The sequence below is a fragment of the Colobus angolensis genome, unplaced genomic scaffold (assembly GCF_000951035.1).
Source record: "Colobus angolensis palliatus isolate OR3802 unplaced genomic scaffold, Cang.pa_1.0 Scaffold220, whole genome shotgun sequence".
In the NCBI taxonomy this organism is placed as follows: Eukaryota; Metazoa; Chordata; class Mammalia; order Primates; family Cercopithecidae; genus Colobus; species Colobus angolensis.
In genome coordinates, this window is record NW_012115378.1 from 4,013,001 (window position 1) to 4,027,731 (window position 14,731).

Genomic DNA, 14,731 nt, shown 5'->3' on the forward strand with positions numbered 1-14,731 from the left:
AAAAAAAAAAAAAAAAAAAAAAAAAAAAAAATGTAAATTAAATGTTCCATCTTTGTTAGAGCACTGATAACTCAAGAAAATAGTAAAAATTTACTAATGAGTTTGAACTTGAACACAAGTTTAATCTCCAATTGATGAAATATCATTTAATGTACAGACAAAAATTATGCAGCACACAGCTATCAGATAGTAAGATTAGCAAGTGGAAAATCTGGATTCAAATCTTAATGTAGAAACTTCCAAGCTATGTGAATTTAGGCAAAGGATTAACCCCCCTGGTATTTACAAGTAAACTGTAAATAATACTATTTTCCTTGTTTATTTGTCAGCTTGTTGAAACAGGAGAAATGAAGTTAAATTATGAATGGTGGGGGAGTACAAATCATAAGATTCTCTTCTCTTTAGCAGTGGCCGGAGAACCCAATGGTCTAAGCAATTGTGATATTTTTGACCTCATGGGCTCTCTGAAGAATAATAAATTGATGCTTTATTCTTTCTGGTTTTAGGGATTGCTTCCTGTTATTTGAAAATGTATATATGTATGTAAATATATACATAAACAAACGATATAATAAATCATTATGCCCTTATGTAGTATGTTTGTTCAGCTTAAATTAAAAAGTAACTCTTCTCTCTCCTGCAGTATTTGTATCTTTCCCCAGAAGCCAAAGATTGCCTGGAAACAGAAGCATGCTAGGAGTCTTTCCCTTCACAAATTTCTAAAACTGCTGGGACACTGATTCTCACTTTAGATTATCCTGTGATTTATCAAAGGATTAGTTAGGTCTCCACAAAATACTGAATTTGAAGCTTGAGTAGAAAGGTCATTTACTGGACAAACTCAGGCAGTTTACATAGCTGAGTACTGGGAATTAGCAAATGAAAGTAGAGGAAAGATTAGAAAGGCCAATGTGGCAAATAACTGCTTCTCTTTAAATTGACTGTGTAGAAAACCCCCTTAGATAAAAAACAAAAGTGCTGAGATGTTCAACAGCAATTTTTCTCTCTTTTTTTAACAAGGTCAATTTAGAACAGAAAAATGAAATAAAACACAAATGGATCAAGACAGTGGGAAAAGAAGATTTTAAAATGTTTTAAGTGGTGCAAAAATTTAGAATTTAGAAAAAGCAGATCCAAGAGATTTGAGTTTTGCAGTACTTCATTTTTTAAATGTGTGGGAGACTGATATTTACAGTCTTCAAGTAAAATTAACCTTTTAAGTAAACAGTCAAAATTGCCCTCAAATCAGTCCAGGAATATATTATGAAGGAAATCTAATTTAACTTGCAATTGCTGTCAATGTTTGATCCTTAGCTTTGCTAGAAAGAAGTCTTACAATTTTGGTGGGGCAGCACAATCTACAAGGTTCTCTTTTCTCCCTTGAATAATGCCTTAAACAGTTACTTGGCCTTGACACTGATACATATCTTGCTTTTTATATTTTCTTAAGTATGTGTACAATATGTATCTTAGCAACTTGTTACTTTGTAGAGAAGTATACTATTTATTGGTAACCTAATGTTGATTAATCAGTGTTAACTAAATAGAGAAGTGTAAACTTAATGACATCAAGAGGAGTGAAGTATTTGAATGTACAATCATATTAGGGTTACAGTTAGACCTAACTGGTTTAAAAATGACTTTGGTTTGACATAGACTACAGAAGAGACAAATAGTTACCACTAAACTGTAGTATCAATCTTTTCTCTAATCAAAAGGCAAGTTATCTGAAGACGGAGAGTTCCAAGACCTTATACTTACATCTCATATTTGGTTCTGTTGTTTTCCACCACTTGTTAAAGGACAAATTCTCAGGTGGATGCATAAATAAAATGTAGTTCTTCTTTGATAGCAGTGACCCAGATAAAATACAATCTTGCAGAAGTATTGAAAGAATTTTTGTATGAGGGTGTGTATGACATTACAGCTGTCCCTCTGTGTCAGTGGGCTCCATATCTCCAGATTGAACCAACTGCAGATGAAAAATATTGGAAAAAAATCAAAAGTAACAATACAACAATAAAAATAATACAAATGAAAACATACAATATAACAAATATTTATATAGCATTTGCATTATATTCAGTATTATAAGTAATCGAGAGATGATTTTAAACATACCAGAGGATGCACATAGGTTATATCTAAATACTGTATCATTTAATATAAAGGATTTGAGTATCCTGGATTTTGGTATCCTGGACCCAAGTCCCCAAGAATACTGAGGAACCACTGTAATTGACTTTAATACAAAAGCTTGGGGGAATTAAGTATTCATTAACTAATAATGAGAGTAACTGTCCATCAGGAGGTAACAATTGTCTAGGTACTATTGATACGGTTTGGCTCTGTTTCCCCACCCAAATCTCTTCTCAAATTGTAATCCCCATAATCACTACATGTCGAGGGAGGGACATGCTGGGAGGTGATTAAATCATGGGAATGCTTTCCCTCATGCTGTTCTCACGAAGGTGAGTGAGTTCTCATGAGATCTGATGGTTTTATTAGTGTTTCACAGTTCCTCCTTCACGCACTCTCTCTCACCTGCCACCATATAAGATGTGTTAACTTCCACTTCTGCCATGATTGTAAGTTTCCTGAGGTCTCCCCAGGCATGCAGAATTGTGAGTCAGTTAAACCTCTTTCCTTTATAAATTACCCAGTCTCAGGTATTTCTTTATAGCGTGCGAGAATAGACTAATATAGAAAATTGGTACCACAGACAGTGCGGAACTGCTATATAGATAACCTGAAAATGTGGAAGCAACATTGGAACTGGGTAAGGGGCAGAGGTTGGAACAGTTTGGAGGGCTCAGAGGAAAACAGGAAGATGCGGGAGAGTTTGGAAATTCCTAGAGACTTGTTGAGTGGTTTCGACCAAAGTGCTGATAATAATGTGGACAATGAAGTCCAGGTTGAGGTGGTCTCAGGTGGAGATGAGGAACTTCTTGGGAACTGGAGCAAAGGTCACTCTTGCTATGCTGGTGACAATTTGTCACTGCCCTAGATCTGTGGAACTTTGACTTGAGAGAGATGATCTGAAATCAGAACTTATGTTTCAAAGAGAAACAGAACATAAAGGTTAGAACATTTTGCAGTCTCACAATGAGATAGAAAAGAAAAAACCCATTTCTGGGGAGAAATTCAAGCCACCTATAGAAATTTGCATAAGTGATGAGGTGCAGAATATCAATACCAATACAATGGGGAAAATGTCTCCACGGCATGTCAGAGGTCTTGGCAGCAGTTGCTCCCATCACAGGCCTGAAGGCACAGGAGGAATAAATGGTTTCCTGGGCCAAGCCCAGGACCCTGCTGGTGTGTGCAGCCTCAGGACTTGGTGCCCTGCATCCCAGCCACTCCAGCTCCAGCTGTGACTAAAAGGGGCTAAGGTAAAGGTTCAGCCATTGCTTCAGAGGATGCAATCCCCAAGCCTTTGTGACTTCCACATGTTGATGCACCTGCTGGTGTACAGAAGTCAAGAATTGAGGCTTGGGAACCTCTGTCTAGATTTCGGAGGCTGTATGGAAACACCTGGATGGTCAGGCAGAAGTCTGCTACAGGGATGGACCCCTCATGGAGAACCTCTGCTAGGGCTGTGTGGAAGGGAAATGTGGGATTGAAGTCCCCACACGGAGTCCCCACTGGGGCACTGCCTAGAAGAGGGCCAGCATCCTCCAGACCCCAGAATGGTAGATCCACTGACAACTTGCACCATGTACCTGAAAAAGCCTCAGTCACGCAATGCCAGCCCATGAGGGAGCTGCCCAAGGCCATGAGAGACCATCTGTGCATCAGCATGCCCCGGATGTGAGACATGAGTCAAAGGAGATCATTTCAGAGCTTTAAGATTTAATGACTGCCCCACTGGGTTTCAGACTTGTATGGGACCTGTAGCCTCTTTGTTTTGGCCAGTTTCTCCCATTTGGAATGAAAGCATTTATCCAATGCCTGTGTCCCCACTGTATCTTGGAAGTAACTATTATGTTGGTGCAAAAGTAATTAAAAGTAATGGCAAAAACCACAATCACTAACTTGCACAAACTCCTAGACAGAAGGGCATTGCCTTGACTCAGATGAGACTTAGCGCTTGGACTTTTGGGTTAATGCTGGAATGAGTTAGGTTTTAGGGAGACTGTCAGGGAGGCATGATTGGTTTTGAAATGTAAAAAGGATGTGAGATTTGGGAGGAGGCAGGCTCAGAATATGATTTGGCTCTGTGTCCCCACCCAAATCTCCTCTCAAATTGTAATTCCCATTATCCCCATGTGTTTTGGGAGGGACCTGGTGGGAGGCAATTGGATCACGGGGTTTGTTTCCCCTATGCTGTTCTCATGGTAGTGAGTTTTCACAAGATCTGATGGTTTTATAAGTGTTTGACAGTCCACCTTCACATATGCTCTCTCACCTGCCACCTTGTAAGATATGCCTGCTTTCCTTCTGACATAAGTTTCCTGAGGCCTCCCCAGTGATGCGTAACTGTGAGTCAGTTAAACTTCTTTCCTTTTTAAAATTACCTAGTCTTGGGTATTTATTTTCATTTTATTTATTTATTTATTTTGAGATGGATTCTCGCTGTGTCCCCCAAGCTGGAGTGTAGTGGCATGATCTCAGCCCACTGCAACCTCTGCCTCCAGGGTTCAAGCCATTCTCCTGCCTCAGCCTCCAAAGTAGCTGGGATTACAGGTGCCCACCACCATACCAGGCTAATTTTTGTATTTTTAGTAGAGACTGGGTTTCACCATGTTGGCCAGGCTGATCTTGTACTCCTGACCGCAAGTGATCCACCCACCTTGGCCTCCCAAAATACTAGGATTACAGGCATAAGCCACCATGCCTGGCCTCACATATTTATAACAGTGTAAGAATGGACTAATACAACCATGTACCCCAATAACAAAGCCTCAAAATTAAATGAAAAAGTAACAAAATAGCAAGGGGAAATTGAAAGTCATAATGATAGCCATGGAGTTTTAACACAAGTCTCTCAGAAAAACAAAAAACAAACAAAAAAAGATACAAAAGAAAAACATTTGGATTTGAAACAAATAATTAAAATTTAATCTAATAGCTATACCTAGAATCTGACCCCCAGATATCTAACAATACATATTCTTTCACATATGTTGACCACCTAAGCAAATGGAAAAAACCAAAGAATCATTAACATGCAGATAGCATTGTGTTGACAAATATTTATAATTATCAAAGATGAAAATGCTACATAACTGGATTTATGGAATATAACTAATTTAGCATTTTGGCATACACATTAGAAAAAATAGAAAATTAATGAACTAATGATTTAACCTGAGAAGTTAAAACAGAGAAAACCCATAGACAATAGAATAAGTGAAAAATTGGTTAAATACAAATCAAAGAAGCAATAGGGAAGACTAACAAAGGCAAAAGCAGCATTCTTGAAAGGGCTTTTTAAAAAGTATGACAAGATGAAATAAAGACAGATGAAACATAATAGAAATTTTAAAAAACAAAGATTAAAAAGTATTAAATTAGTATTTTTATGCCATTATACTTGAAAGTTTAGAGATATTAGACCATGTTTTACAAAAGCATAATTGGCCAATATTAATTCAAAAATGGATATTCCAAATGAACCTGTAACCATTATATAAATTGAATCAGTATTATAAAAATCTGCCCATTAAAAAATTTCAGAATCTGATGGTTTTACAAATTTTTACCAAGGCTTCAAAGGCTAGATAATCTTCACTTTAGACAAACAATTCTAAAAGAAAGAAAAAGGGATAAAAGAAGAGAGAGTACTCCAGCTCATTTTATGATACTACTATAATTCTATCATCAAAAAGAGTATTAGGCAAATTATAGTGTAATCACACTTGTGAATATAAATGAAACTCATTAGCATGTTGAATCTAACAATGTATATTTAGTGTGATATTTTAGATATCTTTAGCCCACTGATAAATATTCAGTCATCTGGAGAAGGAAATTACCACTTATGGAATATCTACTATAACCAGGCATTGTGCTGGATGGATACTTTATCTATATTAGCTAACTTAGCTAAGATCCTGAGGTTTCATAGCTGATTTTTTTTTAACTCTTTGGCAAAAGTACTACAATATCATCATGAATACCTTGATTAAACATCTGATCACAAAAATAAGAAATGAAATGGCCTACAAACAAAGTTTTCAAGTGGTGAATTTGTTAGCCAACCAGGGAAAATGACTTCATTTACTGATAGCAAGTTTATTAAATCACATTTTACTGCAACAGCTAAAGAATTGTATCCAGAAAAATAAGCCTTCTAAAGACTATTAGCATTATGGCAAGAATAGTGCTTGAAAGTTTGAGGAAATTGAAATATTGGTAATATAAATAGTCAGTTAACAAACAAGGTAACTGTAATTTCAAGTAGTTTTCCTTGCCTCTTGATTTGAGATGGTAGTAACACTACCCTGTTGTTGCTTACTGAAGGAGTCAATGATAAGCTTGAAGTGACAAAATTAGCCTCTATGAATAGTAAGTGTGGAACATCTATAGGTGAAAATATTTTCAAAGTTTCCAAAAATAATTCAATACAATCCGAAGTGGAACTTTCTAAGAGGTGTGAAGCACAAAGAGGGTTACTTGGACATACTTACAAAGTTTGTTAAAACATAAAGCATATGGTTATTCCTTGAAAGAGCCATTAGCAGTTGCATTGTGGAAAACACTTCAGTATTTCATTCATGGTTAAAACAGTAGTATCATCTTTAAACTTCATTTGTTCTCATCAGTTAACCCTGTTCATTACTGTGAAATTTTGTCAGAATAGAATCTGAATATACTGAGTTGTCCTACCACACAGCAATTTGATGGCTTCCTGGTAAAATTTTATCACAAATTTTTTTTTCAGATCAGGGCTAAGGTTAAATTTTTTCTAAATAAGAACTGCCCTCAAACAGTATCAGTAAACACTCAATGGTTTTGGAAATTACTTTTTGCTGCAGAATTGGCAATGTTTCTTGTTGAATTCAATCTGAAATTACAAGATAAAACAGTACTTATATGCAAAGCTTATGCTGTGGTAAAGTCATTTTGATGATGGCTAATACTGTTTGAATCACAGTAATAGCAAATTGCTTATAAACTTCTTGTCCTATCAGAAGTTGAAACAAGAAGTAAAATCTCCATTCCCATGCAAATTTGCAGTGAATATATTTTCTGAGCACATACCACAGACTCAGTAATATTTTAGTACATTGATGCAAACGCAAAGTAAATTCTCATATTTCAAATTCCTTTTCACTGTTCAGTTGAGGAGCTTCCAGTTTAAACTTTAATTGGAAGTAATGAATCTGCAATGTATTGACCTAATAAAAGGTAACTATCAGGAGAAGGATCTAATAGAATTCTATAATGACTTTTAAGTGATGAATATGCTCAATTAAAATAATATGGTTGTGACCTGATAAAAGTATTTGAAAATACGTGTCTGCATAAAAAGACATTTTCAAAGATGAAACACATAAAATATCACTACAAATCTTCATTAATAGATGAACATTTGCAATTGATTTTGGTGAAAGGGAACACTAATGGTGAAGCTCAATTAAGAAAAAAGCGCCTTCCTAGAAAAAGAATTCTACTCTCCTCAGTAGTAAACCTTATTTTAAAAAAAAGACTCAATTCTTGTTATAGTTTGAATTTTGTCCATGAGAATGTTGTAAAAATCTGCTTTCTCTCTTTTTGTATAAGTACCTACATATTATTAATATTCGCATTTCTGCCTCTTGGCCTGAGAGGACTAAAATATTTACTACCTTGTTCTTTGTTAAAAAATTTCACCACCCCCTGTAGTAAAGAATGAATTAAAAATGTTCTTCACTTATTTAAAACTGTTAAATTAATTGCCAGTTATCCAGACATTTCATAGTCTATTACTTGAGATTGGAGGTCTTAGCTAAAGAAGGGAATGTAGAAAAAGGTTGTATGAAGCTAGGAATGATTTTATATTCAACTCAGGACCCGTGGTAATATTTAGTGGTAAAACAAACATGATTATTTAGGAAATGGACAATAACTTATTTTTCTCTATCAGCAATGATTCATGTGGAAATCACTGTAATCAAGCAATTACATTTTTACAATTTTAGATGACTTTTATGGCAATAATAATATTTCCATGTATTAGAGGTTACTTTACTTGAGTAAGTCACATTAAACCATTGTGTTTTATGTCTAACTAGTTTTGTTTTAACCACAACTAGTGTTATTAATAACATCACTTGGCCAGGCGCGGTGGCTCAAGCCTGTAATCCCAGCACTTTGGGAGGCCGAGACGGGAGGATCAGAGGTCAGGAGATCGAGACCATCCTGGCTAACACCGTGAAACCCCGTCTCTACTAAAAAATACAAAAAACCAGCCGGGCGAGATGGCCGGCGCCTGTAGTCCCAGCTACTCGGGAGGCTGCGGCAGGAGAATGGCGTGAACCCGGTAGGCGGAGCTTGCAGTGAGCTGAGATCCGGCTGCTGCACTCCAGCCTGGGCGACAAAAAAAAAAAAATCACTTATTTCCTATTTCTTAAGTACTGGCTGTAGAAAAATCTGACACTTCTCATTTATTCATTACACAATAATTGATTAGTCACTGATTATTATTGAGGCTTCCTTTGTGCCAGGTACCAACACAGCTCCATAGAATGATATGGTAAATGAGACACAAAGGGTGCCTGCATTTATGGGCCTTGCATTCTTACCTTCCGTCTAATTTTTGATAAATATAAATGTATGCCATAGTCTTTCAAAGAGAATTTACACTGCTGAAAACAAAACTTTGTCCTGAGAGGCCCTACTACCTAAGGATAAATGACACTAAAAGATGATCGCAAAAACAAGTCTATTTAAAACAACAACCAAAAATGCACCATAAATAGGGGAGACATGTTCAGCTCATAACTTAATTTGAAAAATAAAATGAAAAAGAAAATGAAGAAGTAAAATGAAAATACACATTTTCTTTTAACTGAAATTTATTTGTAACTTAAATATCCCTCAAACCTCAAAAAAATGAATCAAGAATTGGTTTTGATATGCGGAGCTTAATTTTTCAAACAGCATTGTATGTTAGCATGAACTACCTTTTATCTCTTATTTATCTTTTCAGAATGATCATAAAGCAGGTTTGCATCACTTTGGTAAAAATGTGGGCACTTATATAAATGTGGAGCTAGCAAGTTGCCTTGGTGTTTGCCTTTAACCTTGGATATCAAAATATTTCTCTTGAAGTATCTTTTGTGTCATTATCCTTGGTCATTTTCTTGTTAACTGGTCCAGCTTTTCCAGAACCATGCCTCTCAGTAGCCTTTTGTGAGATTTTAGCAGGTCTCCAAGAATACTTCCCTAGACCTCACTAAATTTAGCATCTTTATAAAATTTGAATTTTTACTTGTAATTGATATGCATTCTAATCAGATCATATTGTTGGGGTTAATTAAGCCAAACCAGTCAAGTATGGGATTCACTCAATGAGGCAGAAATGAATGGTAGTGACAAATCAGTGAGGGCTATTTGGTCACTAGTGAAATATCTTGTTTGTTTGCAAATATTTTTATTTTAGCTTGATTCCTCACCCAACCCCATAGTAGTGAAGACATGAATAACAAACACTCAGCTAAAGGACTCCTTATAGTTTTGGTTTATGCACTCTATCCTGATCCTGCAGATCTGAAAGAAGCCAGGATAATGATGTCAACTGTCTTCCAGACAAAGAATAATAATAATAACTTGGAGGTGTGAATAGCCTCTAAATGGCAGAGCTTTCTCTAGACTATGCCTGTGCTAACAAAGGTCTGAAGGAAAGTGAAAGCTGGGTCTTGGTTTGGAAGCTTAGAACATTGAGCCAGCGGTAGAGTGTAATTCACAAACTGCCGAGTAGAATAAAATCAATCTCCCTCACTTCAGAAAGAATTGGAGCCCTTGCCTCAACTGTTTCTCATTTCTAGTTAAGGATGTCAATCAACTGGGATTGACAGCAAAAACCGTCAAAATGTTACACCTTGTAATGAAATAATGATAGTCAGCCAACCAGATACTAGATAACTACACAGCTGAGAGGAAAACCCTTTCAATATCTGTTATAAAGATCTATCCTGGTACTGGGCCTCTTAAATATAAAGAAAAACAAAACTTAAAGTGGGTTCATCTGGAGACCACTACTCCTGTTATAATGCCTTTTTAATCCACTCAGAACTTTCCAAATAAACTCAATGATGTTAATGATTTGCCTCAATACAGGTTCAGTAACTTCTGTTTGCAAATGTGACATCGCACATCTCTCTTCCAGCTTGTCATGTCAGTCTCATGATTTTATAAATAGCAGAACAAATGGAAGCTAAGTCCTGCTAGAAAAATCAAAACTTTGAAAGGCCACTACAGAAGTGGAAATACATTTCTCTCAGATGTCAGAGTTCTTGTGTGCTAGTCTCATCTCTGCTCTAATTAAATTCCAAGTGAAGCTCTTTCCCTCTCATGGGACATCTCATCTCCTTTGTGGAGGTGGAGGGTGGAGGGGGTTGGGTCTTGACCTATCTCCATCATGCTTCAAGGAGAACCAAAAGGATAAAATAACATCTCTTGTTTTAGTTCACGAAATGAATACCATTATCTGAAAATTTACACATGGTTAGGAAAAATCTGTTAAAATATTTTCAAGTTATAGAATCATTACAGTTTTGGAGCACATGTTTAGTTATGTGCTTAGTACTGTTTTATTCAAGGATTTAAATTTAATACTGCAATTTTAATAATTACAGAAAATAATGTCAGCTAAGAACTATAAAAGTGAACACTGAATAATTGAAAGAAGTATCTTCTCAACACAAATGACTGGATGAAAGATTGTAAATACCTTTATAAATAATTTTTAAGTAAAAAATTTACAAAATGTTGTCAAAAAGCATACCCACCAGATGGCTTAAATATGTAGGAAAAAAAGGTTTCGGCACATGAATGTGTTTTGTGCAAATAACTACAGAGACGGCATTAAAAACACTTAAGTCAGTATTCCAAATATCTAGGTTCTCTGGGGTCTTGTTTGCAGTAATCACTTACTTATTGCACTTCTAAAACAAATTCCAATGCAATATGTCAACACTTTTAATACTAATCAGCATGGTAAACATCTGCCTGAAATGAATAATAATAATATACCTAAGTCAACTCCTTATTGTGCCACTTAAATGTTGTCAAACTCTAAACATATTCCTGAAGTCATTTAGTCCTTAGTTCCTTTTTTCTAAGTTGACTAGTTTGTACTCTAAAGTCATTAACATCACAGTTTTTTTAAAACTGCAAATTGATGGGGTCTAAGCTATCTGTTAATGAATGTAACAAGTGAAAAATGTTTGTAATTCCCATCATGTTATGCTACTATGAGAAGCTTCTACAACACATGGAAGACAGATTTCAAATTGAATTTTTCAAAACACACATGTTCCAAGAAAGTTTTCACCATCTCTCCGCAGCAAGAGGTGATTTCCAGAGGCTGATTCGGGCATCTGAGAGAAGTCCAAAGAAAAGCCACTCAGTTACCATTACATTGCTCATTAATCTTTCTGAGAGTAGATGTATTTGATTAAAGAGATCACTAGCTTCTCGTGGAAGAATTCATGAATTCTTCAACTATAATTTATTGAATGCTCACATCCAAGATGCAAGAACAAATAATATTTATGTCTAATTTTGTGATGATTTTCTTTCTAGGACCCACTGATCTCAGCATGAAGAGGCAATTGGCGACTAGCTCAGGATCCTCCAGCAGCTCAAACTCCAGACCCCAGCTGAGTCCCACTGAAATCAATGCCGTGAGACAGCTTGTTGCAGGATATCGAGAGTCAGCTGCATTTTTATTGCGATCTGCAGATGAACTGGAAAATCTCATTTTACAACAGAACTGAGACAGACGACCACCATATTCACCGAGGTCTAAATTTGCAGTTTCCACTAATGACATTTTGATTTCCCAACAGAGATACTTCTGGTCTTACTGCAGTCTTTTAAGAGAAATACTTCCATTATGCCACATTGTCCTTGATCCATAAGTGATGTGTTAAGGTGCTTCAAAGGAACTCTGACCTCTGAAGTACTTGAGATACTTTAATATGTCCAGCCTATTGCTTTTTGTTTTAGTGTGTCAGCATAAATATCAGGGGCATAAAAGGCTATCTATTCTTAATTCAAGGATAAAACAGAAGAAGCTTGTGGTATAAAACAGTAGTTCAAGATTCAGCTGAAGTATTAGTGGAATTTGCTACTGACTCATTGGACTGAAAGCTGAAGTACCTGGCAAAAAAAAAAAAAAAAAAAAAAAGCCAAATTTCTTGTTGCTACAGGATATAACAACAATGAAAAGGATCTTGTATTTTAAAAAAAATATGTAATTTTTATAAAAAGAAAACTTGTTTTTCATTCAAACTTGTCATTTTTACTTTGGTAACTTTTTCATAGGTCCTAAAAGAAAACTGTTTTGAGAAACTACTGTAAGTACCTTTTCCACATCCCTTGCCTTCTCCTCTTTCCAAATTCTTTCTACAAAAATAACACTTGATGCTGGAAAAACCCTTGCCTACGTTCTTTCAATCATCACATCAGGAACTACTTCCAAGAAAAGCCTGCATTTCTGCACTCATGCTGATCTCAAAAATCCCACTCAACACTGCAACTTTATCATAGCAGTTTTCATCCCAGAATTTTTTTAATATTAAGACAAGACATATCATTGAAAAAAAATCACACCTTGGTTTCTTAGAGCTGCTCGTTCCTGATTGCCGCTGCTGTCTCCAGGCATCCCTCTAGCAGCAACTGGATGTAGATGACTGAATGTTAAGAGGTTGCAAGTGACAATCTGAAAATTTGCACTCTTGTGTGTAGTTTTCTTTTCATTTCCCTCAGAAATAGTTTCCAAAAAGATCATTACATCTCCTGATATGATTTGTATAATTTTCAGTTCTAGCTAAAAATAATGTAAAGAACTCTCAGCGGATGCAGCTGCAACTTACAATGAACTGTGCCCTCCTATCCCCCATATTTTATCCTTGTTTCTTATTTTATAGTGTGGGATACACATGAGTGGTGTTTTCTTTGTGCATTGAGGCAAGCCTATTTTTAAAATATTTAGGGAGAAGTACTTTCATTCATGCTTCTCATACAACTTCTTTCTGTCGTTTGGCTTTGGTTGGATTACAGATTCTTTGTGCATTCCTGAATTTGCCTTATTTCATGTAAAATTTATGTCATTCAGTTTTTGACCATGAGTTTGAAGCATCAGTGGTATTTCTTATCTACTTGTTACATATAGTTTTTCAAGTAATGACTGTGATTGTGACCGAGTAATGTGCACTTTTTCTTGTAACTGTGGACATTGCTATGCTTTTTTCTTCTAGTGTTTCTAGATTTACTGTTCCTTACAGTTACGTAAACAAAAAAACAAAACAAAACAAACAAAAAAAAAACTTTTGTGATACTGTTGGTGAATATAATGTGAAAATCTTATTGAAATATGAGTATTTTGGGAATACATAGCTGCACAAACATCTTTTAAGATGTGGATTTAGAGTTTGCTTATTTAAATGAAAATTCAAAAATTGAGGGCTGGTATAATTTTCTCTGTTTTGTTTGGTTTAATAAACAGATTTCTGTGTTAAAACAATGATTGTCAAACCTTATAAACTTTCTGAGGGATATAATGCTCAATTTTTAGCCATTTACTTTTAAAATCTAAAAGGCTATTTTCTACCTACATTTAGCACAAAATTGGCACTTCAAATTTATTTCTCAAGAATATCCTAAGATCCCCCAGGGTCTCAACATTCATTCTAGTAGATAATTTATTCCAAGAATGAGTAAGGAAATTAGGAAGCCAAGACTGCTTCATCTGATTATTCAAATATGATTAGAGAATATGTTTGTATACTTTATTACTTTTTTTTTTTTTTCAGGAGTAACCTGTTTTTTAGTTCTTCCTGATTTAACATCTTAGATGAAACACGTGCTTGTTTTAAGTGCATGTTTTATACTTTTCCTTTTGCTGTAATAGTATTTAAAGGCTTGGACAGGGTTTCTATTTTGCAAATTAACCCTCAGGCTTGAATTAAGCATATACATCAAAAATTCTTGATGATTAAGCAGCAAAGGGAGTAAAGAAGCTAAATTCCAACAAGGTGCTCTTGTTTCTATTTCATTTTCATCTTCCATTATGACTCCCACATTCACTCACCAAGGTCAAAATGCCCAAAATCTGTGTTCCGCACATTTGTTCAAAAGAATGAGCATATTGGGATTCTCATCATTCCTGGGAGAGTACAAAGGTCAAAATGAAGTCCATTTTTTTCTTTACTTGTACCTGAAAAACAGCCTGGTCCTTTTTTTACCCTCTGTCACAGCAGAATAAAGAGATCACATTTCTTTATAAAGCATTTTGGAGAAACTGAGTGAAGGTTCATACTCTCATTCAAAATAGGTGATTAAAAAATAGGAAACTATCATTAACACAGAGATAAAATGGAAGCTTCTGTCACTTCTGCCAGTTAGCTTATCATACAACACCAGTTTCTTGCCACATATGTATTATTTTATCATACTTTAAAAAAGTGCCTTGAAATAACCATACACACGCAAGCACAAAGTCACTGAATCTTAAATTGTGTAGTACAAATAACCATAATCAGTGAAAAGGGCTTTAAGATATAGTATCAGCCACCAT

The 14,731-nt window shown here is 35.5% G+C and overlaps 1 protein-coding gene across 7 annotated transcripts in view; it reads left to right on the plus strand.

Moving 5' to 3' along the window:
• The window catches only part of NOL4 (nucleolar protein 4), a 383,989-nt gene extending 370,314 nt beyond the window's left edge, over positions 1–13,675 (plus strand). For all 7 annotated transcript variants that reach the window (XM_011943710.1, XM_011943709.1, XM_011943712.1 and 4 more), the window contains one exon: positions 11,734–13,675. In XM_011943710.1, coding sequence (XP_011799100.1) covers positions 11,734–11,927 — 194 coding nt within the window. In that variant the 3' untranslated portion in view covers positions 11,928–13,675. The remainder of the gene's footprint in view (positions 1–11,733) is intronic.
• The last annotated feature ends 1,056 nt before the right edge of the window (positions 13,676–14,731 follow it).